The following is a 27,749-nucleotide window of genomic DNA, read 5'->3' on the forward strand; positions in this document are numbered from 1 at the left end:
TATCTAACGCAAAGATCCTTTTTCCACTGAGAGGGAGAGCTGGCATTCATTGTGACCTTGCAAAGACTCGTGCAAAAAATCAAGAGGTGTGTAGACTGATCTTGTGGACCTGTGATAACACATTGATCATGGAACGGCGGAAAATGAAATGACCCGGTATCATGTGGAGCGATGCCGAGTGGAAAGATTATGTTTTACATGAATTGTCATCATTTGGTGTTTCTTTACTGATATGAAATAAAAATGTCAATGTCTATATATATGAGGAAATAAATGTTTATCATAAGAGTTACCCAGGACCTTAATAAAAATAAGAGAGAACCTTTAACATTTTACTTCCTGTTTTCCAATGCATCTTACACAACACGCATTAATCATTGTAATACAGTGCTATTACTGGTTAACTGTAGATCAGCAGTAAAGGAAACATTCAGCTTTAACCTATAACATTTACATTTATGCATTTGGCAGATGCTTTTATCCAAAGCAACAGTGCATTCAAGCTGTACATTAGATCAGTATATTTGTTTCCTGGAAAACGAAATGCATGTGCTGAGAGAATACCAATTGGTACCAATATGTACATTTAAGTACACTAAGATTTACTTTTTGAAAGGGTATTGTCCCAGTGACAGCTTGGAAACATATTATAACAATTGTTTTTACATTGAACAACAGCAAATAAACAACGAGAGAGATTCACAATTGTTTATTTGCACAGTTGTTTTAGCACCCGAAAATTCCACTAAAGCAACAAGGCTCTTCGACATTATGAAAATGTCTACATCTACAAACTGCACTTCTCATTATTTTAATGAGTAACTGCCGCCAAACAAAAATTATAAACACAATCAACCCTTTAAAATAAAACAGCACTGAGACTTGGGGAAGAAATGGGGCGTGTTTGCACAAGAATAACGAAAAAAGGACATTGACTTTAAATGCTTATGCTATTCCAGGGCATCTAGTGGTCAGTTAATGGGACAATTCAACAAAACATTACAATTCTGTCATCATTTACTCCTCCTCTTGTCATTTCAAACCTGTATGACGTTCTATCATCTGCAGAACACAAAAGAAGATACTGTATGTTGAAGAGTGTACTCAAAACAACCGCGATACTCATTCACTTTTGTACAGACACAAAACCAGTGCAAGTCAATGGGCACTGTCAAAATATCTGCATAAGAAAGTCATACAGGTTTGAAACGAAAAGAGGATGAGTGAATGGCGACAGAATTTTCATTTTTGGGTGAACTAACTAACTAACTCACTTTAGCTGTTTTTTACATTAAAACCCAATGCGCAATAGCGGCTCAAGTGTTTAAAGAATTCACCCTTGAGTGTGTTTTGTTGCAAATGGCCCCTGTGCACAAATAGACAAGGCAGATAAAAAGGCTTCATGTCCTGTTTTAATTATTTGCTGAATTGCTGCCTAGCGTACGAGACATTATTTGACTTCTTGTGTTCTCTGCCAAGCACGACAAACTACGGAGCTGATAAACGCGCAAGCGGTTGCTGGTAGAAACACGCAGGCCCTTAGACGAGTGAACGATAGCTAACCTCGCCCGCCTGCGCTTTGGCCCCTAAACGGCAGAGATGCGCCTCCCTGTTGTTGAGGGCACCCTAGACTCATTTGTGTTGATAAAAAAACTGACACTGGGAGTGAACAGCCCTGCTCTTACAGTGTAGTCTAGTTCCCTGCACACTTAAAAGAAAACCGCTGTGAACTGAGTGCCTCCCGCCAAGCAGACACCACAGAAAGGAGGGAATCCAATAGTTCATGAAAAGCTTAGATTCCGATGCAGATTGCACACATTCACAGCTTTGCTCTTCCTTTTGTTCATACAGCCAGACTTCAGGCGTAGGTGGTATGACCAACAACTCATTCCAAAGAAAAGCTATATTTCACAAAATAGTTCGTTTTTCCTAGAAATTCGACCACAAAACGGTTTCTATATCACATAGCGTACACCAGTAAAATGTTTGCCATCATTACAAAATAAGCTACATGCTACATAACACTCGAGCTAAAAACTAATTATAAACCTAATTTAACATCCAATAATAATGTGCCAAGTTGTGACGTTGCTCGGCAACCGTAAACAACCTACACTGAGTGGTGTGGCAGGATGACTCAAAGCTAAATTGCTCCCATTATAATCAAGGAAGCTGTCTGTACCGGATGCATCCATCTGAGACAGTTTGCAGAGTAGACTATAGTTTTGATGTCAGGTGTTTTAAATCAGGCAACATTATATAGTGGTTTAAATGACAAAGCAGAATTAACCATGAATGACACATTTGTACTGTTGCAAGGTATGTACAGTCATACCCATGTGAAAAAAAACACAAATTAAGATATTTTTAGCATCTTCAGTTCTGGTGCGTACTTTTCATTTTAAAAATTTAAGAGTGCCCTACCTAATATTGGAGAAAATTGATTTTTATTCAATTTTTCTTTCAACGATTTGATTACTATTCTGTTATGTTCCTCTAAGGTGTTAGATCGGTGAAATATCAGTGATATTCTTGAGAATGAGAGCTTTCATTTGATAAATGACTCAAATACGTTTCGTGTGTTTTATGTTAAAGCTGCACGATTACTCGATAAAAGATCGCGATCTCGATTCAAACACCAACACGATCTTATTCATGAAAATCAACGATTCTCCTGTGTCAAAAATCATAGCACTTCAATCTGTGTTGTCGCTGAAGCAGTCAATGCGTTATCATCATTAGGTATGAAAGGGCGTCACAAACAGTCATTTCAACCACACACTATCATTATTTCTGTCAAATGATCACAGAAGAACTGGGATTAAGACAGAGTTGTCAACATGCATGCATAAACACAGGCTTTTACAAGCTCTCAGTCTGCCCAAATATAAGAGCTTTTCATCGATTTGCTAGCATTTCATGTTTTCGGGTTATTTAAACTGTTTACAGGTGAGAATACTGTGTTATGTTTATCAGTTGTGCTTTTCATTAAAGACCTCTTCAAGCAGTCTGTGGATGTCAGGCAAATTGATATACTGTATAATTTATTTACAAGTCTCACCTTATGAATTTGCTATACTGTAAAAGTATTTTTGTACAAGTTTCTTCAATGCATTATTACTTTTTAGGAAGTTCAACTTTGGCATTTTAAGTAAAGCTTTAAAAAAAAGGTACCAAAATTATTTACCTATGGTATTTGTTCTAAAACTTATATATATATATATATATATTCTATAGGTTAACCATGAAATATGCAATCATTTCAAAGCAAAGTCTTAAATATTACTTACCTATATACATTGTTTTGCCAGAACCTCTTGTAGATGATGTATTACTTTTGTTCGTCATTCAGAATCATAAAAATCTAAATCTAAAAACAAAAGAATCGTGCTTCTCAATTCATCCAGAATTGTGCAGCTTAAGTTTATGTGAAATGAAACTGAACATTATTAGCATGGTTTTCACAGGGGGAGGGAGATGGTTTTTTGCAAGACGAAATAAGACCTTATTATATTGTTTTATCTAACATAAATGTGAAATTTGTAGGACTAGTAAGAAATCTTCAGTTTCTTAGCTTTCGAAATATACCAATATTTCTATATTGTAGATTTGAGGATGCAATGTTGTACACAATACAATGTTTAGATGGAGATTAAAAGGGAAACCTCCGCCGTGAATTACTCACTCTCAAGTCTTCCGACAACCCTAGGACATCCGTTCATCTTTTGATGAACAAAAAAAGATACAATAACATTTCTACTATGGTAGACAATGATGTCCCAAAAATGTCAGTTGCCAACATTTTTCAGAATGTCACCTTCAAAAAAGTTCAGATTCAGAACAGCAATGTAAACAGGTTTGTAACAACCTGAAGGTGAGTAAATTATGACAAATAAGTCAAATCTTCTGCTCCTCCTATAAAAAAATCTCACATGATTTTAGAGTTTCAGATGAGACTTTATCAAGGTCTCAAACTTTGCTCAGAACACTAGTCTTTAATCAAAAGTCAATGCTAATTTGTAATGTTAATATGAATAGCTATGCTATCCGGATTTATTTTACAGCCCTTCCTGTACTTCAACATTTGTTTCATCCGTGTTTATTTTTATCGACATTGTTATATTAAGAAAAACACCTGAAACAAAGTCGATACTTAAACCAAACATTACTGAGAACTCCATTAAGTTTCACAGAATAATAATAATAAAAATAATCTCTGAGCACCACCAAGCCCCAACACGCTACACAAATAATACAAGTAAAAGCTTTTCTTATGTGAAAGCATATCAAAGCACCCAGATAATGAGGAACACTTGGGCCTGCGTGTGTGTGTTTATGCTTATGTACCTTTTAAAGTGGCAACGGTATTGATTTAAAGAGCTCCCGGCAGACCTGACTTAATGCTGTGTACAGTGCCCGAACACTTGCCATACAGCATCTGACCAGCACTGCAGTTTTCATCCCCTTCGCTCACGCTAGAAGCAGACCTCATTAGCATGGCTGATGTGGATGCAAAAGATAAGATGCACACACAGGAGAATGACTTCTGCTGATATATTGCTTTGGCCTAGATTTCCATTCTGGTGAGCCTTAATTGATAATGACGGCCTTTTAGCTTTGAGGGTAAAAGGCGACAAAGTTTCACCTGGGAGGCTTAAAAAGGGCACGGGGATGGAGACCACTTGCCTCCCCGAGTTCAACCATACTATTAAATATGAAAGGACGTGAGAGTAATTAACCGCCACTGTTTGATGAGTCTCGACTAATTCCTCTGAGGATTTATTACATAAATACTTAAAGAGATAATTACAGTCCGACTCGCAATTATCTATACATTCTCTTTATTAATATTCAAACGGCCCTTTCTGTTTGATATGTAAGTCACTCGTTCGACGGTTAATCCCTGGAGTACCAGCAAAGACTCAAGGTGCGAGAAAACCATTTGTATGCTTTAATATTGTCCTTTCCTGCGTCAAATCCAATTTGCCCTATCAACTTTCAATATGAATGATTTTGCTGTTCCTGACGCCTGGCGACCGTCGCCTATCTCTCTTCTTTTGAAGCTCTGGTATCTTTCATTTCATTTCTGAGTGTGCTCGCCGGATTCTGCCCACCGTCGAGCCGCCGCATTATCTGTGCGAGGCCGACGCCCCGCCGACTCCGCGGTGGGTGACCTGAGACTACATTAAGTAAAAAGTCAAGCGTGAGCTGCCACTGTTACTCTCCTTACTTCCTGTTCAATTAGAGGGAGAAACAGGCCAAATGTATTTCCGTATGGAGTCATGCAGATTTGGCCTCGGGTTTAACGCTCGCCGCTGTACGACTGTGATTTCTCCGAATGGCTCAAACGTTGCCGAGTGGCCCTAATTAGTCTACATATGTCACCTAGATCAGTTTCTATGGTGAATCGCTCTCCCGTGCTCAAGCACATGCCCGTGTTTTCATCTGTTTAGTGAGGGAATATGGTACACTTCAGCTAGTTCTGTATTTCCGACGCTGCAGGTCTATAAAGCAAGGCGCGATATTGTGCTACAAACCACAAATGAAATGCTTGAATATGATTTACTGTTGCTTTCTGTTTGGTTTTCTGTAATAATGGAGCTAATATATTAAAGATGTCTCATGGAGATAGGGTTGACATGAATTTATGAATTATTACTTGTGCAGGTAGCGAGAGATAATTCGGCAGGTTTTGCTGTATCGTTCAACTTTATATCAGTATATTTTAACTTATTACAAAAGTTGATTTCATTTTGCTCTGCTACATCATGAAAGCTCAATATAAAAGCAAAAAAAAAATGGTCGGCACGAGCCTGATATCAAGATGCAAGTAATGTGCCGGCTTCAGCTTAAAATCTCATGGCTTTTTATTTTTTGAGAAATTGATTCTTTATTTACAGTGACCGTACAAATAAATGGTTTCTTTAAACAGCAGTACACATGCAAACCCTCTGAACCTGATCCAATGAGATCTGTGTCCAATCTCATTAGCTGTAAATTCTCAAACCATTTTAAGGCTAAATGCACTTTAAAACACCCCTTTACTACATTGAGCATTAGCATGACTGGATCACCCAATTGTCCTAAAAGTATTAACATTCTTCTGCAGATGGCTTCCAAATGTTATGATTTTAGCAGTCAGACTGTAGTTTAAGTGCAGTGGAAGACGATAAGAGAAACATTCAAGCTAATTATTAGAAAACAGGCACACCAGATCAAATAATGGTTAATCATGTCCAATTGCAGTGCCCTTAGATTTCCTTAAAAGCAAACATTTAACCTTGACTGCTCGGTGCATTATCCGATACCGTATTTTTATGAAGGAACATCTACACTGTGTTAAAGCACATCATCTTGCTTACCTTCAGTGCAGTATTTCCCTTTGTAGCCAGTATTACAGCAGTTGCACAGCACCTCGCTTGCGTTGATTGAGCAGCGTCCTCCGTTACTGCATGGATTTTGTTTGGTACACAGATACTCCAGATCGTCCTTCACCCCTTGGCTGTCCAGGAGGACAAGAGGAGTCTCCTCTAACTTAAGGTTGACAATCAGGCCTCGGAAAGGCGGCTCGTATTTGACCGTGCTGGACGTGAGGGCTGAGAGACGAACGTCCGGCGGAATGCCACCCACGTATAAGTCGCTGGCTACCATCATCTCCCTACGCTTGGACTTCACTTCCGCCATCTTGGACTCCCCGTCCATCACCAGAGTGGTCTCGCGATAGTTCCTCGTGAGCAGGACGCGGTGCCATCGCTCATCATTGACATGCGTCTCCATGTGCAACGAGGCCGGCTCGCCGCAGTGGATGGCGAAACGCAACTGCAAGCGACCATTGTTGATCAGTAGCTCCAGGAAATCGCAGTTACCACCGTCATCCATGTACAGGACCACCGCCTTGCTGGTGTTGGTCTTCATGGTGAAGCTCAGCTCTCCGGTGGCACCCGCTTGCCACGGTCCGTAGCGGACCCACTGACCCGGCAGGCCGTCGAACTCCAGGGCTGAGGTCAGCGAGAAGGCCACGATCAGCCCCACCAACATCAAGCCCGCCGACAACCCCGCGCTGCGCCTCCACTTTCGCGTCATCATCTTCAGAGCGTCCTCCTAATCCTTCTTTACAAATGTTCAGTTTCTTTTAATCCACAGCAAAGGAGAGATTTATTTCCAGTCTGGAGTATTAATTTATCCGGCTTTTTTGAAAATAGCGCTGCAGAAATAGTAAGGTCCCAGTTCTTCAAAACCCCTCAGTATTTAAGAGTTTCTTTTCACTTGAATCTCCATCTTGATTCTCCTTCGAGCATCTCCATTGAGGAATACTTCTAAAATCCAAGGAAAAAACCTCACACGGTACTTAGTGCTTTGAAATCTAAAACTGCCCTAAATATCTAGTTGACTCGACATGTTAAAAGACCGATTTATGAATCTCACCCTCTGGTTAAAGTAGGATTAGTGCTGCGGTTGTATTTAGCTTTTTGTGGGTAGTAGGTCAAATACATGATTTCCTTTTCCCCGGAAAACCTCAGCTCCTCCAGAGAGGTACGTCTGCATTCCACTGAGCAAGCGATGAGTCGAACAGCGGCTGTCGGAAATCCTTTATTGAAGAAGAATCTGAAAGTCAAAAATAGAGACAGAGTGTTAATCTATGACCACAAACTCGACGCTCCCTAATAACTCGTTCCAAACTTGCGCACGCCACAAACTACAAAAAGCCTCATCTTAACTCGAATTAAAGCACAATGGTTTATAATCTTTAATTGTACTTTTCCATTACCAGGCCAGTTTGATCAGGAAAAAAAACAGGGGCGTGTGATTCCCACAGCTTGGATTCATTGAGGATAATGAAATGAATCTTTAATGCACTTTGCACTGTAGCAGACTGAGCTACTTGACAGATTCTTTCATTCGCTTTGCAAATTTGCTGGTTCACAGATGAATATTCACAAACAGGCTCGCAGCTAATATCTTAAACAGCTCAGAGCACCCTGAAGCCTTCTCAGTCAATCAAAGCCTCCTTCCTTCCCCATATAGCGACTGATAGTATTACTGCTTTGGTGAAGCAACCTACTGTAGAGACAGACAAACATTAAAGTGGCCTCACCAGTGTATCATCAAATCCGTTCTGCAAGCAGAGGAACGTAACAGAGAACCTTCTTGTCTCATCATCAACCGTAAACAAAGGTGCTTGTGTGTTGGAAGCGGTGAAACTAAAAGAATATGGTCTCCGAACACACAGAAATATTAATTTGATTGCACAAAACGCAAGCTTAATTTCCCATTTGCTTCTAATTAATTACTATGAACGTGCACAAAAGGACTTCTCAAAAGACCTTGAAAAGGATAACAGCTTGTATGCCAATCGAAACCTTAAAAGAAAAACGTTGGGGGAGAAACAAAGGCATCTTTAGGGTCATTTTTTTGCAAATAGAGTTAAAAAAGGATTATAAAAGATGAAGCTTGATACAATTTGAATGAAGTACTTAAAAGGCTAATAGCAGCACAGAATCTGTTTAAAATCTTCATAACGCTCTTGCGACAGATTATGTTCTCTTATGTTTGTCAAAGGATTAGCGACTACATTTCATAATGGCAGATCCATACAGCCGGTGCAATAATGTGCGCACATGGAGGATGGGAGGGGAGTGCAGAAATATGAAGCATAATTGGAATGAAAAGTAGTTCAATTTAGATCAAATTGGCACTCAATCCTTTGCTGTTCCAAATATATCGGCCATGTAATTTCGTTTTAACGTGGCAGACAGAGTGCTCTGCACGAGGAAGGATCATTTTGTACGCCGTATGCATTGCTCTGAGATGACAGTGTCTTTATTGTCTAAGTAACAAAAACCACTGTGGGCGACATAAATGTAGTGTATCTCGAACACACATCATGTCACGTTATATCAGCACATGCCAGCGTGTCTCGGGTGTGTGGCGTTCTCATTTGTAACTGCGGTCTGGGTAAATGTATGCATGCTTTCAATGGGCTTGGTAAACTGGTTTGAAATCCAAACAGAAACTGTTTCTCTAGGTCTTGCAGTGCGGTCATCGTCATTAAGGTCATTATCTGCCCTTGAGCTTGATGCATGACTACAACACAGTGCATAACAATGAAGAGAGCAGGACAGGCAGCCCTGACAAACAATTTGGCGTATTTTTTGCGCTATCATGACAGTTAGCGAATCCTCCCAAAACTGCCATTTACTCCCTAGCAATGTTTTACCGTAGATTTAAAGCACTCGAGACTTACCGATGAAAGCCCAGTTCCCAGGTCAAAGTGCTATTTGAGCTACCAACCAAATAGAATTAGCCATGCTTTCTGCTCCTACATTGGATGGTAATGGACAGCATAAGGATGAACTGAGGGCACTTTAGTGAGTGAGTCCGTGGTGCGAATGTACAATTAGCACATACGCAACAAAACGCTGCCTGAAAACATGAGCGTCTTTTGTCGAGCTTATATTTAAAGCTCACACTTGAATTACCGCATTCATATTCAATTAACCATTGTGGTTCTGCCTAGCGTTACTTACTCTTGATGTTTCTTTTAATTAGCTAAATCAAATCTACTTGATTAAAAAGTGTCCTCCTCCGCCACCTACACTCGAGAAATGGCGGATCCGAAAAATCTGCCCTTTTTGGGTGTTGCTGAATAGTATAGTTCTGAATGTTCGTATTGTCTGTTGAATTCCAATAAATACAAACCACAGCAGTGACATTAAGCAACCCAACAATAATGTCAAAGACTTAGAGAATGCTAAGAAAGAAGAGACGTGAAAGCTGTAAAATAATCTGGTTTATATTAGTTTGTGAGCTTATTCTGAAATGCACATAAAACATTAGTATTGTGTTATTTAAATAATAATGAAATAATTGTGCTGTTATTAGCTTGTTTTCGTTCAGTATTAAGGATATGCAAACAATGCATTGGTTTTGTAATTTAGAAATATTTGTACCATTTAAATTTTTCTCCAAATAAATTTGGAATTTGGGAGAAACGTTGTCCAGTTCATAGAGGAAATCCAAATCATAGGCATTTTGCAAATGCTTTTATCTAAAGTGATTATATTCAAGCTGTCCATTTTATCACTGGGATCATACTAATACAATCCGATACTAATCAAATGTATTTAATTATTTGCTTATTTATTTATTATAAGAAATACTACGTTTAAAAAATTATCAAATTAATTCATGATTATAATGTACACATATCATATGAATTTAAAACGCACGTTGTATAAATGTAAAAATAGTAAATCCTTAAACAACTAATCGAGAAACACCTTTGTTTCATTCCATTACACTGTGCTTTGTTCTCAACACATAAAACACCCTCCAAGAAACATATTTGAAAATTGACATGAATGCATTTACTCTATCTATCTATAATTTATGCCCCATGACCTTGGTGTTACAGCAACTAGTTTTGAAAATATTTATTTTTGCACCTCCCTACTCCACTAGAGGTGAGACATACAACTAGCCAGAAGAAAGATGTCAGTTTTCTAATACGGCACAAGGGCTGCTGTCCTTTCAGCACCACAGATAGACGCCAGCAAACATCAGCACCACGGACAGCACACTGCCCCACCATCAGTGAGAGCTCCAGGCTTGGATGCAAGATCAGTAGAGCGGCATAGGATACAGCTGAAATCCTATTTAAACAGAAGCGTGTGAAGCTCAGAGGAAAATAGCTACGAGCTTGGGCCAGATGTTTGGGCTAACTCCACCTGTCTGTGATGGAAGGAGGGTTCAAAGCCAGAGCGGGCACAGACTCGCAAACTCTTTAACATGGTTTCTGTAATCTAACACCCACCGGACCGTTGCCCCAGCCAATCTTTGTGGAAAACCTGCCTTTTTTACTGTGAAGTCTCGTTGGAGGTGGGAATCTATCAGAGGTTTGGGATATGGCTGGGTCATAGCTACTGAAGTGTTTATTTTCTGATCTTTCAGAGAATAGCAGCGAATAGGCCTGCTAATTGTGTTGAGAATTTGGGCCTTATTAAAGCTCTGTGCCTTTGTTTTAGTATTGTGTGGTGGCAGATATCAGTAGTTATCATCAACATGCAAAGCAAGGAGAACAAGTGTTTACTATATGCGCAGCAAAAGCTGTGTCTAAAAAAGCTAGACGGAAGAATGCAAAAGGATATACTTTCATTTATTTACACTCTCAGGGTGCTTTTAACGGTCGACTGTGAACACAATCACAGGGACTCGAGGATTGACAAGGGAAAATTATGGACGAATATGATCTTCATAAGGATTCGTAAATAGGTTCGGCTTAATGTCGCTGGATGAAAGAGCCTTTTCTGTGAATACAGAGGGAAGCTGGTGATTCCACTGGAGTGCAGCAGGAGATGTAACGCTCCATTAAAAACATGTTTATGTGTAAATGTGGGACGGATGGGAGGAGGAGAGAGGAGAAAGGAGAGGGTGGATGGAGACAAGGTGCCATAGCTCTGCGCTAAAGTCGCTGGAGGCACAACTAACGCGTACGATAAAACGTGAAGAAAATTCAGCAGGTAATCCAACCCAGTGATTCAAAAACAGCTTTAATTGCACAGGTGCCCGAAATGTTTACGACCTTTTCGTGCTTTTAACGCAAAACACGCAGATGCGGCTGAGAGCAGTCGTGACATTTCGGGACTCATCAAGTGTGAATGACAAAATAATCAAGAAGAAGCTTACGGAATGTGGAGGAGGGAGCGAAGGTAGGTGGAGCCATTTTGATTGACACGTGCCTCTGCTCCAACGACAGCTGCGGAGTCCCTCAGTGACAAATTGTCAAGCACATAATCGCAGGGTAAAACACACAAGATCTAATTACCGCACATTGTCTGAGTTTCCCCTTCATTCGATCTTGCAGGTGCCAGAAATAATTGCCACGTCTGAAAAGCAAAGAGTAGGCAAAGGCAAAACGGGAAAAAATGCTTTAGCTCTGGTTGCGGCTAATGGAATATGCAGCACTTAGACCACGACGAGGCAACTGTTGTTTTAAAACCCCTCTAGTAAGAAACTATTGAGCTGTGAGGGTACCACAAGTATGCATGCGTTTGTGTTTTTCTGCCATATTGCGGAGTAGGCAAAAAACGCAGCTTGGAATATCTGCTGTGTCATTGTGTTATCTGATTTGCCATTCTGTCTGTTTTTCCAGCAAGCCTCAGTGATTTGGGAGTTTAGTGACGGTACGAAGTGGGCCGGATGACCGCGGGACGGTGGAGCTCTTGTTGACGGGGGTGGTCATGATGTTGTGTGCCGGGAGAGGAAAGAATCTTGGCAGCGGGGATGTGAAAGGAATGGAGGGGAATGGAGGACACTGTCTTGGCTGAGAGGATGGAGAAGCCCTGGAGACCCGGGGTTTGATGAACTGCTGTGCAGAGCAGTGAGAGGGTGAAGAAGTCAGGGCGTAGCAGATACAGCATGTACGCCCGCAGTCCTGCAGGACCGTCTCATCAATTCTGGTGTCCAAAGGGAGATCTGTCCTAACGGAAATAAATAAAGATGCATTCATGTTGAGGATGATACGGCACAATTCAGATCTACAACATGAAAAACTAACAGAAAATGTAATTTGCCGATGTGGTATTGCCGAAATGATATTCCTTGTATTGTTTGACGATTATCAAAAGCTATAAAGAGAAGTCGTCATGTGTTTACATATATACATACAATTAAAATGTGTGCCATTTAAAGTGTCAATCAAATCCAGATTGGAGGTGTTGGCAAATACTGTAGATGCCATTATTGTACTTTTAAACACAAAACTTAAAAAAAAAGTATTTCTCTTGCAGGACACAGCTCATCTTGCACTACACAGATTTTAACCAATCAAATGCTCTTTTGAAACGACCATGTCCCTCCCACTAACAGCACCTTTAACTGACTAGTAGCAAATAGTTTTATCATTGTGACATAGTTAACGCCCATCATCTATATAAATAAACAGAAACTCAACCATCGGGTGCTCCGCATAAGTTTCAAAAGATAAAGATGTCAACACAGTAAAGAAAACTGCTCATCAAGTGAATTAATGATGTCTTTAACAAACCAGCAAGAGAGCGCAACAGTAGGGTTCCGGAAAGAAAATCTTTTTTTTAATGATAATCGACAAACATTTTAAAGCAGAGTTGTAATGTTGTTAGTCATATCAGAGCTGGTTGACTTAATTCACGGCTTTTTTTTTAGTGATGACTTTTATGATATCCTTATGGAGAAAACAAATAAACACAGAACAAGCAGGTGACCACTGTTTGCGCTCCATTGCGATGCATGTGTCATTCTCTGGTGAATCTTGTCTGGCGGTTAATGGACACGAATTAACCTCTCTATTCCTAATTCAATCTATATATATCCTCAACGCGATGTGATGGATGGCAGGTGTGAACCGGGCGGCCCTCAAACAGAATCAAAAGTAAAGGAAATCAATACACTGAGAATCAACAACAGTGAACGAGCGGTGACAGTCTTTAGTTAAGCTCTTCAGATGCCTGCGACTGATGCTTCTCTCTCGGCCCACGCAATTCCACAACAACAAACTTGCTCTGCTCGTTCCTGTTTTTTTACGCTAACCAGCTGTGACAACTATGACACAAGCAGTCACATTAGCGTACCACTTCGGATTGTATCCTGTGCAATTTACCTTCTTCTTGTGTATACCGAAGTGACATGGCGGCATTGTTTTTTCACCCATGTGCACAAAGCCATATGTGTGTTCATGAAAAACACGCACGCGAGGCGTGCGCCCAAACCTCTGATGTTCCTGCAATTGATAGCATCTATCTGACAAAAACGCGAGAAGAGGAATCACATGCGATGTGTGCTTCAGCTTAAATCAGTAAAAAAACTACATGACACGCATTACATTTAGTAGCTTAACCAGATCTGATGGGTGGAATTGCTGGAACCGCTTTAAACCCACCCACCCCTGTTAACACCCCATATGCTACTGGGTCCTAAATATCCTCGATCCATTTAGGGCTGCATGCCTCCGGCTGTACCCAGGACCCAGCACCCTATCTCTGGACTTAGTGGAAGTGGATAAACCCTGGAGCACTGGTGAATGAAAGAGTCATGCAGAGGCGGATGGCGCCCAGGAGAGCAATTGTACGCTTTCTAGACACAAATGTGCTGATACAGGCCATTCGACAGTCAGACAGATGCTGACATACATACAGAAATGAGCACGAATAGGGGATGGAGACATATACAGACATGCAATGCAGGACTAAAAAGTCACATTACACAACAAAAAGCAGACTGAAAACTAGGGTTGAAAATATGGATGCTAACTTTCTGAAATGTTAGAGGGATAGTTCACTCAAAAATGTTCACCCTCTTGTAATTTAAAAACTTTCCGACTTTCTTTCTTCTGCAGAACACAAAAGAAGATATTTTGAAGAACATTGGCAACCGAACAGCGCCGGCACCCATTCACTTCAATGGTATGGACACAAAACCAATGCAAGTAAATGGGTGCCAGTTAACAACATTCTTCAGAGTATCTTCCTTTGTGTTTTGCAGAAGAAAGACAGTCATTCAAGTTTGAAATGACAAGAGAGTGAGTAAATGTTGACTGAATTTTCATTTTAGGGTGAACTAACACTTTAAATGAACCATCAATAACATTATAAATACAAAATGCATATCCATTAACACGTTAAACGCATATTTTTAAGAAATTACACTACTGGTATTTTCATCCTAATACATTTACAGTATTTGAATACATTTTATCTGTGTTAAGCATAAATCAACTAGTTTTTCAATTCATTCAAGTTCCTATTCAGACGTTAAAAAAATAAATAACTGGGCCAGGGTGATTTTCATTACATTTGTTTCCGATTAATGCTTCCAGAACATCTGCATTTCTTCGCTGATGCAGAACATTGCACTGACAGGATTCCCGTTAGTGAATCTACGTAGACACAGCAAAATAAATTATTTAAGCTGAGTTTACAGTCTGAATTCCGTGTATTGAGAAAACAAAACTGGACACACAAAATAATACCAAACCAATAAACAGATGACATCATGATTTTCCTGGTAGTATGCAACAGTAAACATGCAGCACAACCAGTGTCATGTGATTTGAAGAATGTCGGTAACCGAACATTGACAATACCAATTCACTTCTATTGTGCAGACATGAAACCAATGCCAGTCGATAGGTACGGCCATTGTTTGGTTACCAACATTCTTCAAAATATCTTCTTTTGTGTATTGCAGAAGTCAAACAGGTTTAAAATGACGAGAGGGTGAGTGAATGATGTCATTCTTTTTGGGTGAAATATCCCTTTAACTGTAGTATTTTGTAGTGTTTAGTTAAAACCATTAACAAAATACAAGAATTTAGAAAGAAAAAAGCTAAGAGAGGCATCTACAGTATAAAAGCAAAATAAAAATACAACATGGTGGCTTAATTGTACAGGTATTGTTTGCAGAGAGGCAGGACTATGGAACACACACATTTGCGCACACACACACACACACACAAGCACTGTGAATAGAAAGCAGCACACACATTCAGTGCATAAAGTCAGAGCAGATGACAATGACTAATGGCCATAGATGGGATGGGCCCAAGCTTTCGGGAGCAATGCCATGCGTGATTAATCAAAACATTGCATGTGTAAGGAAATCTTCATAGCCACAATGCATGACCATCTATACAGATTTATGCCATACCTCATGAGTTCAGAGAGCAGGGTTAACGCCAATAAAACAAATGCCATATTTTAAAGGCAAACTCTATGGGGAAAACTAAACAAAAAAGACAATCGATTTGTTAGAGACAAATCACCTTCGAACTGTGTCCGATCAGAGACGTAATGTCGAGGCGAGAGTCCATCAAACACTGCATTTAAATTGGAGGCTCAAAATGACAACGCAATACTAAGCGCAAGACACCAAACAAGGATTAAGGCGTATCCCAAATTCAATTGGATTACAGCTAAAAGAATAACATTGAAAATAGGGAAAGAAAATAAAAGGCACAGCCTCTATCCAGTATCCAATTCTTCTACTAATAGAAAATGAGAGAGGACTAGAAGCGTGGACGAAAACCTAATCTTACTAATAAGCAACTTTAGAGGCACGTCAATGAATAAAAATGAAAAAAAAATAAGGAAGGTGTCCTATTCATTGAGTGCAGGAGCATGAAATTAATAGGACATCAGCCTGAATGAAAACTAAGTTTTATAAAACAGTTCTGCAGGAGGAAACAAAAGGACATGCATGACGGAGAAAACAATGGAGGAGGGAGTGGAGGGGTGCAGGTGAGGAAAGACAGCAGCCAAAGCTTTAATTTATCCAGCCCAGCAATATGGTACATCACAACCACCCTGTGTGAATAGGACAGACACTCTAGGATAATTCAGTTTATCAAAGTCAGCTAGCATTTCAGAGCTGCTCACGAGAAAGAGAAGCATTACTGGAGTGGGCTTTAAAGCCAGGCTGCTACCAGAGCTGTTCCTCTAAGTGGTTTGTTGTCATTACCGTTGAATTACAGATTCAAATTGCAAGGCAAAATGGGGAGAAGTACAAACCCAAAAGACAGGAAACGGTTGGGGATGTGCAAAAATACATATTTTTATGGTGGGTTTTAAGCAAGTCCTAAATAATCAGAATCCACCAAACCACTATTGTAGATATTTCTTAGCAAATATTCTCATATGATGCATTTTGTGCTCAAAACCAACTGGAATAGAATGCACACGTAAAAATGTTTTTAACTTGACACGCCGTCTTAAAAATGCAATGCAAGTGATATAAGAAACTGAAAAACACAATGTCAAAACCATTCAGGAATATCAAAGCCATTAAACTAACCATCAATAATGTTACCTTTTTGGGGGAAAAAAACATGGACCCGAAATACCCTAGCCTAGTTTTTAATACTAGTTTAAATATAAAGAAATTCATAATAAGGATTTTAATATTATTCTAAATACTTAGAGCCTTCTAATGACTTTTCAGAACTCTAGTTTATTTTATAAAATCAAAATGGCAAATTCTGAAAAACCTCTAAAGTGATTTTATACATTTCTTTTATAAAACACAGCTAAAATTCTGCATTCACACCAAAGTAAATTAAGCGATTTGCATGAGTAAGTTACATACAAAGTCAATCCAAAGACATGAGTAGATGTGAATAGACATGAAATTACTCCAGGCAACCCGAATCACGTTAAAAAATTTCAACTCGAGCGAGAAATACATGAAAAGAGCTCATTGACACCTATTGTTTGGCACTTGAAGATGCTCCACGTTGTGTTTTTTTGGGGGGTTCCTGGCGCAAAAATAAGGAACTTTTCCCGAAAGCAAGAAATGCGATGCTTCACGTTTTGAACACTACTCACCCTTAGCTGAGGTAAAAATCCCCTATAACGCCTTAAAATTCACCTCAGTATGTCACAGTGGGGTTGTTATTTTGTGGTTATATCAATGATTCAAAAGGTCCTACATGACTTTCTACTTAATACAGCGTCAAATGTACATTTGGTTGTGGTTTAGGTGGACAACACCTGAAGTCAAAACTTTTGAGGAAGTGTATTCATAAGGTGCATTAGTGGAACTGCTGGAGGTCTTTTAAGCGTATTCGCCTGTCGCTTTGCATGAACGTCTGGAGTGAAGCATTCCTCCTTGAGGAGAAGACTCGCCGGGTTCCTGGTCAGTGGTTTCACGATGGCCGGACGCCTGATGAATGGCTTGTTTATTTGGGATATCTGCACTAATTGGCGTAACAACGCCTGCACACTCGCATTACGAAACCGCTGATGCATTTATTCAGGGGTCACATCGGTGCCATGCGAAAATGTTCGGTCAACGTTGACAAACGGCGCAAACGACCTCCGCTGGTGGAAAGGTGGGGGAGAGGAGGAGGGGTGTCCAATGTGGACAGAGAAACAAACTGCCACGTCTATTTTGTGCTCTCAGGCCTGGGATGAAATCACTGTGTGGCCGAGAGCCAGAAAAGCCAGCCTGGTGGAGGGAAGACTGACCCAAAGCTCATAAATTATTCCGAGCCTGGCCGAGACCACCTGTGCAGGATAGAGGGAGGACACAGCGCTGGCCTCCGAAATGACCTGATGATGTGGCGCACACCCATGACCAGCCGGCTCCCCACGCTGCAGGACGCAGTCTGCCCCCTTTCCGTAAGTTCCTGCACACAACGACCTTGTGGGGTAGGAGGGACGACAGTGATATCAGAATCGGGTTCCTAAATTAAAAGAGCAGAATGGCTCCAGTTGTCCCACTGGCATCTCGGAGGGGTGGGCTGGCTGCCTGACAACAGAGGCGCACCAGCCAAAACACCAAATAGAGTAGTGCTGCTAGTGTCTGTGATTAACAAATGTTAATCTCCAATTCAACATATGCTTTAAAATCCTTCAAACATTATGAGAACACAAATATACAAAAAGTTTCACTATTCCTCCTTGTTATTGTGTCATTTCGAGATGACTTTGTGGCTTTGTCTATTGAGCTATAACATGACACAGGAATATCTTACCTTGATGGAATATAGCATGAACAGTGGCTTCAATCTAAATGTATGAGGATGCATTGCACAGCAGTCTAAACAAAGACCAGCAGGCTTTTCTTAAAATGCTATTGAGAAAGAATCCCCCAAACAATGTTTAGTGATGTGTTTACACGGCCCATTATTTCGTATTCGATGCACAATGAAACATTATGGATAGCTGTTTTTAGGAGCATAAATTAGCGAAGTAAAGCAATGAAAAAGAAAAACAACTAAAGTCTTGGGAATTTGTTATTTACTGAAGTGCCTTCAAGCACTACATTTAAGTATTTGGGGGGATTTGTGCTAAAACAAAAAAACATACTTAAAAAGCATTTAGACATTCAAAGTCTGAGCCACATTGTCAACAGGTCAACATAACCTGAAGCTGGCATGTCATTTTTGCATCACTAGATTCAAATGGACTGCGAAACCGCTTTCACAAACTCCATTCTGACCCTTCCGCTCCAATACAGTCACAATGTTGTTATCTACAGCTACAACAAACATCCAGCATCTCTGGCTGTCTGTCAGTCTGTCAGTTACAACGGAAAAAAGCTTTTGTTTACAGCCGTATGTATACATGAATGAGACATATGTTTACAGTAATACTCATAATGGATACCTAATAGGGTTGAGCGAAGTCTACCAAACTGCCATCGGACATTGTCTACAGTGAAACACCGCAATGGATGCTGACAACGTCGTCTTTAAATGAGCTGCAACGTTATAAAGTGAGGCGCGTCCAGGCACGAGCTTTGCTGAGAAACGTCGTCTTTATACAGCACGAGTTGGACAGATATAAAGTCAGGTGTGTGTCATCTGTACGTCACCTTCTTTGCAGTTATAAACTCAAACGTATCTTTATTTTACAGCACGAGCTGTGCAGACACGTGTTGTCTTTATACAGCGCAAGCTCAGGCGCGTCTGATCTTTAAAGAGCGAGCTTATATGCCACTTTAGCCATGTTTATATTTGTTTACAAGCTATGTTTTTGTGTTGGAATAGTATTTACTTTTGCGTACATTACATAACGAGGAAGTGTCCGTTGTTGCCTAGACAACGCACAAAAATTTCATATGTAATGTTTACTTACATTTGTTCATTTAGTGACGCATTATTTGTATAATTTATGAATTCAGTCGAGCGTCACTAAACTCTGCCTACTTGCAATAATATCAGCTGTTACAATATACATCGTTCTGCACTTCGTATTTCTACAGGAAGTAGTAGACCATCTTTGGAATACTCTTTTCATAATACTACGACTAAATCATTCTACCTGTTTACTTTATACCTATATAATTTTATACTATATAATAATATAAATTATATACTATATAATTTTGCTATGGTATTTACACTGTAAACGCTGTGTTTATTTTAAACTTGTAGGACGATCTGACAGGTCATTTTGTACTGTAAAATCATCCTACCTGTTTTTTTGTCGATGTGGATTAGATTAAATACATATTTGCGCTGCGAAAGGAAAATCTGACAGTTCAACAGAACACCAGCTCAACATCATGATGTCTGTCAGCCATCAACGATGGAATCCTGTCATGATTCTGCCTTCTCTTGTCTTGATTTTCCGGTCTAGGGGCAGAATCATGACAGACCCATGTGTTTTATGTGGAGAGAAACATATTATTGTCAATCAGGACATAATATGCGTTCTCTCCAGTCTCGTCATTTGGCACCGCCCCTCTCGTTCCTAGTATTGCTGTCCACTTGTGTCTTTACCTACACCTGCCCATTGGTATCTCCTTTGTTAGTCTCCCTATATAATGCCCTCTTGTCTATTGTCTTGTGCTTGTTTGTTGTACATGTTTCCTGCCCTGTATTTAGTGTGCCAAGTTCATGTATGTATATGTATAGTGTCAAGTTCCTTGTTTGGTTTTCTGGTTGTTTATTTTTGCCCCCCTTGTGGGAAGTAATTGTTTTCTGTTTTAGTATCTTGTTTAGTTAGTGTTTTCCCCATCGAGGGTGTTTTTGTTCTTGTTTATTAAAGTCTTTTTGTTAACGCCTTCATCCGCGCTGCCTTGCACTTGGGTTCTTCCACCACCTTCACCCGCGTTCATGACAGAATCCTCTACTGGCCCAACCGTAAAAAAAATTAAAATGATTATATCATACATTGTTCTATTGTATTGGACAATCTGAGGTTGTATTGAATTTAACCTACAAAATCTGAATTTCCTAGATATCATATTTCTTAGATTTTTTCGTATTCCATCAAATGTGCAAATCTAATGAACTGTAACATAACTTAAAATAAAAAACAAGGTTTACAAGGTTGTAGCTATGACCATTAATCATCCTTGTACAAAGTTCAAAACGCAAATTTAAACATTCTGTAAATAGTACAAGTAAGCAGAGTTTGTTTAGGTTAACTTAAATGTTTTATTAGTCAACTATAATTAAATATGCCACCTTTCTTCACTGTCATATTTTCTGCAAGATATTTTACTCGGCTAGCAAATAAACATCGTAGTACTGCTTTACCTTGCATACTATTTCTCAGTTATTAAATGTCAATGAAAGACTAAGTAGCCTTCAAATTCAATGAAAGAAAAGCATAGGATAAAATATACGCTCTACCGCAGCCAACTAAATGTTTACTGCTATGGGAACGGATGTATTGTCTTCGCTACAGTTTTTTCAACCCTGTTTTCTCTCTTGTTTCCCCTCTAGCATGTAACAAACACTGCCCAGCAGAAAGCAAGCAGCACACAAAGTCTTCTATCTCACGCTGTTCCTCTGTAGGAGCCTGATGTAGATTAGGAAACAGACGGTTCTTCGGCACTGCGGAGAACCTCCATTACAGCGTTTCACCATCAGCAATCACGCAGCCCTCATTAAACCCGAAAAGAAAAGAAATGCAGACGTGCTGACAATTAAGAACAAAGGAAGGAGGAGGGGAGAGGGGCTTCCGACGGTAAAGCATCGCGGATGAAGTGATCCTCCTACGCCGTAATCAATCCATCCATCAATTCCTCTATCCGTCCAGCTGCAATCAGTACAGCGATGATCAGAGTCGAGCGTTGCGTTAATAAACAGCTCTGTTTCACTAGGTGTGTCCCAAAAGACATAGGGGAAGGTTTGGAACAAAAAGGGCAAGTAATGTAGAAAGCTATGTGAATTATTCAGGGCTCTGAAGCGGGGCTTCCCTGAAGGTGAGTAAATGGGTTCATGTGCGGTGGTACACCAGAAGGGAGTATCTGAAGGAGCCCTGTAACCCATTAGATAATGCAGGAATGGGCTGTGGAGAGTCAGGCGGGCTCTTATTGTCTAATCAACCTAGATTGAGGTGTGTGTGTGAAGGTCCTCGGGGAGTGTTAACTAGCACCAACTCACAGGTCTCATCTTGCCCTTTAGTGCTCTTAATTACTTCAATCATTTAAAGACCCACATGTAGGCATTTCACCTGTTAGCTTATATCACATGAAAACTGATGCTAAGTCCAATATTGGCATCACGAGTCTCCTGCCTCTCACATGTTATTGAAAAATGCTTGCAATCGATCATGTTTCTCTGTAAGGGTTTAACAAAAAAGATCCCAACAATATCACAAATTGTGCTTAGATCTGCCACCACGTCTGCATTCGAAAGTAAGAGACACTAATTCCATGTATAGACTTCACAATTTTTGGCAATGACTGGACGTGAAATCCCATAAATTATCATGTTTGCACGGAAAGCGTGAGTCGCTTCCAGACTTGCAATGGTTGACTTGATAACCATAGCAACGTTTATTGTAAGCTGTTTTTGATGAAAGAAATAGTAGTGACATGAGACAAATGTACCATGTGGTATATATAGAATAGACACTTCGGTTTAAAAGTTCGGGATCACTTCACTGAAATATGTAGACAAAAATATAACTGTGAAATTTTCTTTAGAAAAGTAATACAATGTAATACTTCTTTTACATCATCACTATTTTGATGAATTATTTTGTACAGTCCAGCTACACTTTTACACAAAAGATACTATATACAGTTTATAGTATAAAACCATAGAGCAGAACAGAATGTTTCCTTTTTACCTTATGTTAAGGGTACAATACAACAAAGAAGGAATAAATCAAGCCTAGATCAAAGGATGAAAGGATGTGCATTAAAACCAACTGACATGCTGGCAATTTAAACTGCAATTCAAAGCGAGTCTGGAGGAACCTAACACAGGTCATGAACTCCTCAACTTCAAGATCCAGATTCCTCGGTTTAGAGGTTAATCCTGCTCCCCCTGGCTCTCTCATGAACTCATCTCACTCGCCCTTTTCACCTCTCCTGCAATGTGACATCACATGCTGCAGGAAGCTCCAGGGACCGCCTTCAAATCCACACCGCTCACTCACACAGGTAGAGCTTGCAAGCTCCGGCAAAGCTGAGTATCTTGACACCTCAAATGATGAAAACGAAAAAACAAAGTAACATAGTGCTTCATCTCTAAAGTGTAAAAGCATCTGAGCATTTCACCTGAGAAAGTGTCCATTATTTAAATAAGAAACATGATCACTGTTGATTTTAGTGCTCTAAGTCGCCCACGAGCCTGTCGTTGCTTTATGGTGGCAAGCGGTTGACAAGGAACTAAGGAATAATCAACAGCGCTGCGGGAGGTGAATATTGTCCTGCAGAGCCATGTTGGCGGCCATATTGTAACAGGGACTACAAGCATCTACCGAAGATATGATCACCCACTCCCCCGCCGAGAGTCCAGCTGCACACTGAGGGTGGCGCGGCAGGCTATGCACTTTCACAGACCGCATCTGCGGCGTCATACGGGGTTCGTCAACATACAATCACACACAAGCATATACGCACCCGGCTTGCTAAAGTTGTTTTGGAGTGGCATGCATAGATAGTCCCTATTTTCTGACAGATATCACTGATTTAGGTGTCCTGAAAAAAAATGGTATTCTTTGTTCAGCCAGAAGACTTTGCATGGTACTTTTGGTCTGTCAATCACTTTGACCGATCACAAGGCGGGCCTATATGTGGGAGCGAGCGGATCATTCGAGCCCAGCACCATATTGGGCTCAATGCAGAGTTTGTCAGTTGTTAGCTTGTCAGGTGAATGTGTCATTATGCTACTGTTACCATTACAAATTTGACACTGAAATGAGATGCTACTCAACCTGTGATTATTACAATGCACAATGAAACTCCATCAGGGTGAGGCTTTGGAAATAGGGGTGTGTCTTGCTGACTGACTAGATCTGACGGAAGAACAGCTAATATTACGCATTTTCAATATTAGCCACCCGACATGTTTCTAGACGGGAAGTCATTGACAGTGGCTCCATTTCCATAAAAGCTACAAATAGTCCCCTCACATTTAACTGTGGAGTTGAATTACCTTAGTTAAAAGAGAAGAATTAGATATCAGTGTATGGGGGTCAGTCAGAGAGACCTAATTGAAAGGCTCGGATGACTGTGTTACTCGGCCAGGGTCATGCCTAATTCCCCGTTTTCGATCGATCCTCAGTGTATTAGCGATATTATGTGAGCAGAGCTCAGGGGTCATGTGACAAAGAGAGCTTAAGCTAGCTTTATCATTCGGCTTCCTATATCGATTGTCCTTGAGAGACAAACTAAATTACACAGACGTGTGTAAAAAGGTCTGTCTTTACAACAAAAATTACCCTGGTGCATTACTCAACCTTGTTTCAGTTCGAGAAAATCAAATCCTAAAAAAAGATAGAAATCAAAGTCAGGAAAATAAACTGCAAAGAAAGAAAACAATCAGTGCTTGCACTAGCGAGCTCTAATCTCTAGGTACAGGTGGGCAGTAAAACTTATGAGTCTTACATAAGTCTGGAGTTTCCTGTAATGGCAAAGCATTGCCTTGAATGGATACTTCACCCAAAAATGAAAATTCTGTCATCATTTACTCACCCTTTTGTAATTTCAAACATGTTTACCATGGTAGGAAGACCAAACAGTTCTTGGCAACCATTGACAACCATAGTAGGAAAAATAGCTTTATAAATGTCTTTGTTCTGTTGACCACAAAAGAAGATATTTAAAAAAATGTAGGAAAGCAAACAGTTCTGGGGCACAATATTTTCCTACTTTTGGTTACAAGTAGGGCTGTGTATCAACAACAACTTCACAATACGATACACATCCCGATACAAGGCCACAAAACGTATCCCGATAGGGGTCAATTTCTTATTACATTTCTCACATGACAGATTTAGAGCAAAATATACTTGCAGAAAATTGTCATTCAAAACTACTAATCCGTTAATATGACAAATCGATGCATATACAGTAGTATAGAGTATTAACTTGCAAATGATCAAGTCCTTATGCAGACCCTTGTTTCTAACACGACACTGACTTCTACACCTTGCCAGTAGTTGGCGACATCACTTTGTAAGGAAAAAATACCAGAGTCCGATTGATTGACGGTTTATTGGAAGGTGAACTTACGTCGCTAAAGAGTCCATTTACCGTGGTTTTCAAAAACTTGCACTTTGATACCCGTTTTAAAAAGTTTGTGTTATCAGTCCCCTAAAATGCCGTTTCCGTGTAAACGGACAGCCAAATTGCATAAATTGTTTTGCGCTTTCACTTGAAAACGGTCTTGTGTAAACGGCCCCTCAGATTATGCAAAGCCAGAGTAGAAACTAAAGACTTGTAACAGTGAAGCTTACTTTACAAAATAGGAAAGTAATGGCACCTCAATCAAACCCACTGAAAACAGTCCATATATGCACACCTGAGACCGCACACTGACGTTTCTAAACAGCTGTAAACTAAGCGCAATTTTGAGTTTAACCACAGAGCACAATAACATGTTCATTCGTGTCCTGACTTGTGAAGGACATGTCCTTCTCTTTTCCGATATTTGAACATCTAAATCTACAGTAAAACACATTCACTTTAGTGACATAATATAACACCCCCAAACCCATCTTCAGAGATACTAATGAATCTATTATTATAACAATTGCAAAAGCAACATACCTTAAAAATATACAGAATATATACAATAAACTAGAACAAGCACTGGAGCTTCCAAAATGTTTTATTAAAATGTCAACTTGATCATCACATTGTTCATAGAAAATATGTCAAACACTCCATAAAGTCACATGACATTTGATGATGATCTAAAATGACATCTGTCAAACATTAATCAGTCATTAATCAAAGAATTCTACATTGTTTCACGTAACATTAGTTCTTAAACTAATTTGAGAGATCCTCATACCAACAATAAATATTGTGTTTTTAGTTCCAAGTAACTGTATTCAAGGATGAAAGCTTTAATCAATACTGTTTTGTAATTTAGTGACTCAAATAACTCAAGGAATCATTTCGCCCAAATATTGATCCGTAGAAACACAAGAAACACTTTTTTTAACATAGGGCAAATTGCAATGGAGGGGCACCGGTGTAATTACATCAAATGACCAGGCTCTTAACACGCAAATAAAAAAGCCACAGAAGAAACGCTGCTCTAAACTAATGGATTGCACAGTGAAGAACAATGACTTACACATGATTGAGTTCAGGATGTCTGCACTAAACAACACCAGTTTAATTTCATTTTTAACAACATGCTAACACGGTCAATTTCCAACACTAAAGGCCGTCTGAAAGAAATGATTATAGTTAATGCGCGAGCCTCATACTTTACCCTGTTCTACCTCTAAAAAATGTAATCTTATTAATTTACCCCCAACCACTTTAGGTACATATTCCATTGAAACTTTGTTGCTTTTTTCATTTCAGACAGAGAATACCATATCTAATAACATTGAGGTCATTTATATCTAGCATACCAACGACCTCAAAGCTAACAGACGACCTTAAATACATAGGATACTCCTAACTAGACATTTACAGCTAACAGTAGATAACAGCCTAACTACACATTGGCTTACATTCAGACAAACACATTTACAATTATCAGTAACTTTCTTCAAGGAAACACGGATGACTCACTCTTCTCCCTAGAACAAGAATGTTCCTCCCTCCAATAACACCTACTTCTAACTACAAATAGCAAATCACATTTATGGCCGTGACGTTAACTAAACGTTGTTGCAACGTTTGGTTTGTTTCATCTTCTCATTCTCCTTTTATACGAGGAAACACTACTCATAGCAACAAAAACTGCACTTGTTCATGGGGATATTTAAATCAAATTGATAATGAAAACATTATGTAATATGTGGATTTGTGATTGGTTGCTTCTATCTTGCATATTATTGTAGTGTACATCTACACAACTTTTACAGACCACTTTAATTTAAATGTTCATTTGCTACCTTGAATGTCCTCGTTTATTACGAAAATGGTTATATACTGTAAATTCAAACTGTCAAACAACCTTTAACATGTGACATATCACTTTCACGATTTCTCTGTCTATATGTTTGCATAGATGCTTAGCCAGCAGCACATTGTAATTGTGCTGTGACAAAAATAGACAAAACTGTCGATTTCATTTGTGTCTTTGAATCTGTGAGGCATTAGGACCATGTTAAACATTTTAAACGATCAGACAACAGGCGAACCAACATAAAAGATAACAACAAAGTCAGCCAGTGTCACAGAAAAACAAAGACTCACAGGGAGATGCCATCCCTTCAGTTGTGTTGTGCGCTAAGATAAGCTGGCCGCATTTGCTAAATTGTCCATGCAAGTTGGCAGATGCCTACATTAGTCAGCTGAGTGATAAATGGTTGGGTTCTCTATCTCTATCTTTAGGACAGACTGTGTCTGCGGGCACGTCCGGCTGAAATTTATGACCACTTTCGATGCCAAAATGCCCAGAGGGGCAGAAGAAATATCAGAAGACAACATCCTGAGGATACCTCTGTGTTTCCTGTGATAGTTACAAAGAGGCAGGAATCCATGTAGCCTTGGCTATTCTTTGTATCTGACCATCGACCTTCTTTATCATCCGCTTATGTCAATGCTTGTTTTTCTTTTCAGTATTTTCGGTGATGCTTCATCATTTACGTGAAAATACGCACACACAACAAGCTTGGGTTTGGGGGGGATATTTCAAAGTATTGCATTATTTTACCTCATAATATTGTATCCATATTTTACTGTATTTTTAATGTGAATCTTTTTGGAGAAAAGAAGGCTGACAGCCCTTTAGAGAAGGCCTGTGAGAAGCATCAATTCACATTAAACTACTATTCGCACAAAATCAAACTTACAACAAGCTTAGAATGTAATTAAAAACACAACAAAGCACTGAAGTC

The 27,749-nt window shown here is 39.6% G+C and overlaps 1 protein-coding gene across 1 annotated transcript in view; it reads right to left on the bottom strand.

Moving 5' to 3' along the window:
• nrxn2a (neurexin 2a) overlaps positions 1 to 27,749 on the bottom strand; it is a 265,411-nt gene that overhangs the window by 222,547 nt on the left and 15,115 nt on the right. The window contains exon 2 of the mRNA XM_079486587.1: positions 6,349 to 7,605. Coding sequence (XP_079342713.1) covers positions 6,349 to 7,086 — 738 coding nt within the window. The 5' untranslated portion in view covers positions 7,087 to 7,605. The remainder of the gene's footprint in view (positions 1 to 6,348; positions 7,606 to 27,749) is intronic.

Source organism: Barbatula barbatula, assembly GCF_947034865.1.
Source record: "Barbatula barbatula genome assembly, chromosome: 22".
Lineage (NCBI taxonomy): Eukaryota > Metazoa > Chordata > Actinopteri > Cypriniformes > Nemacheilidae > Barbatula > Barbatula barbatula.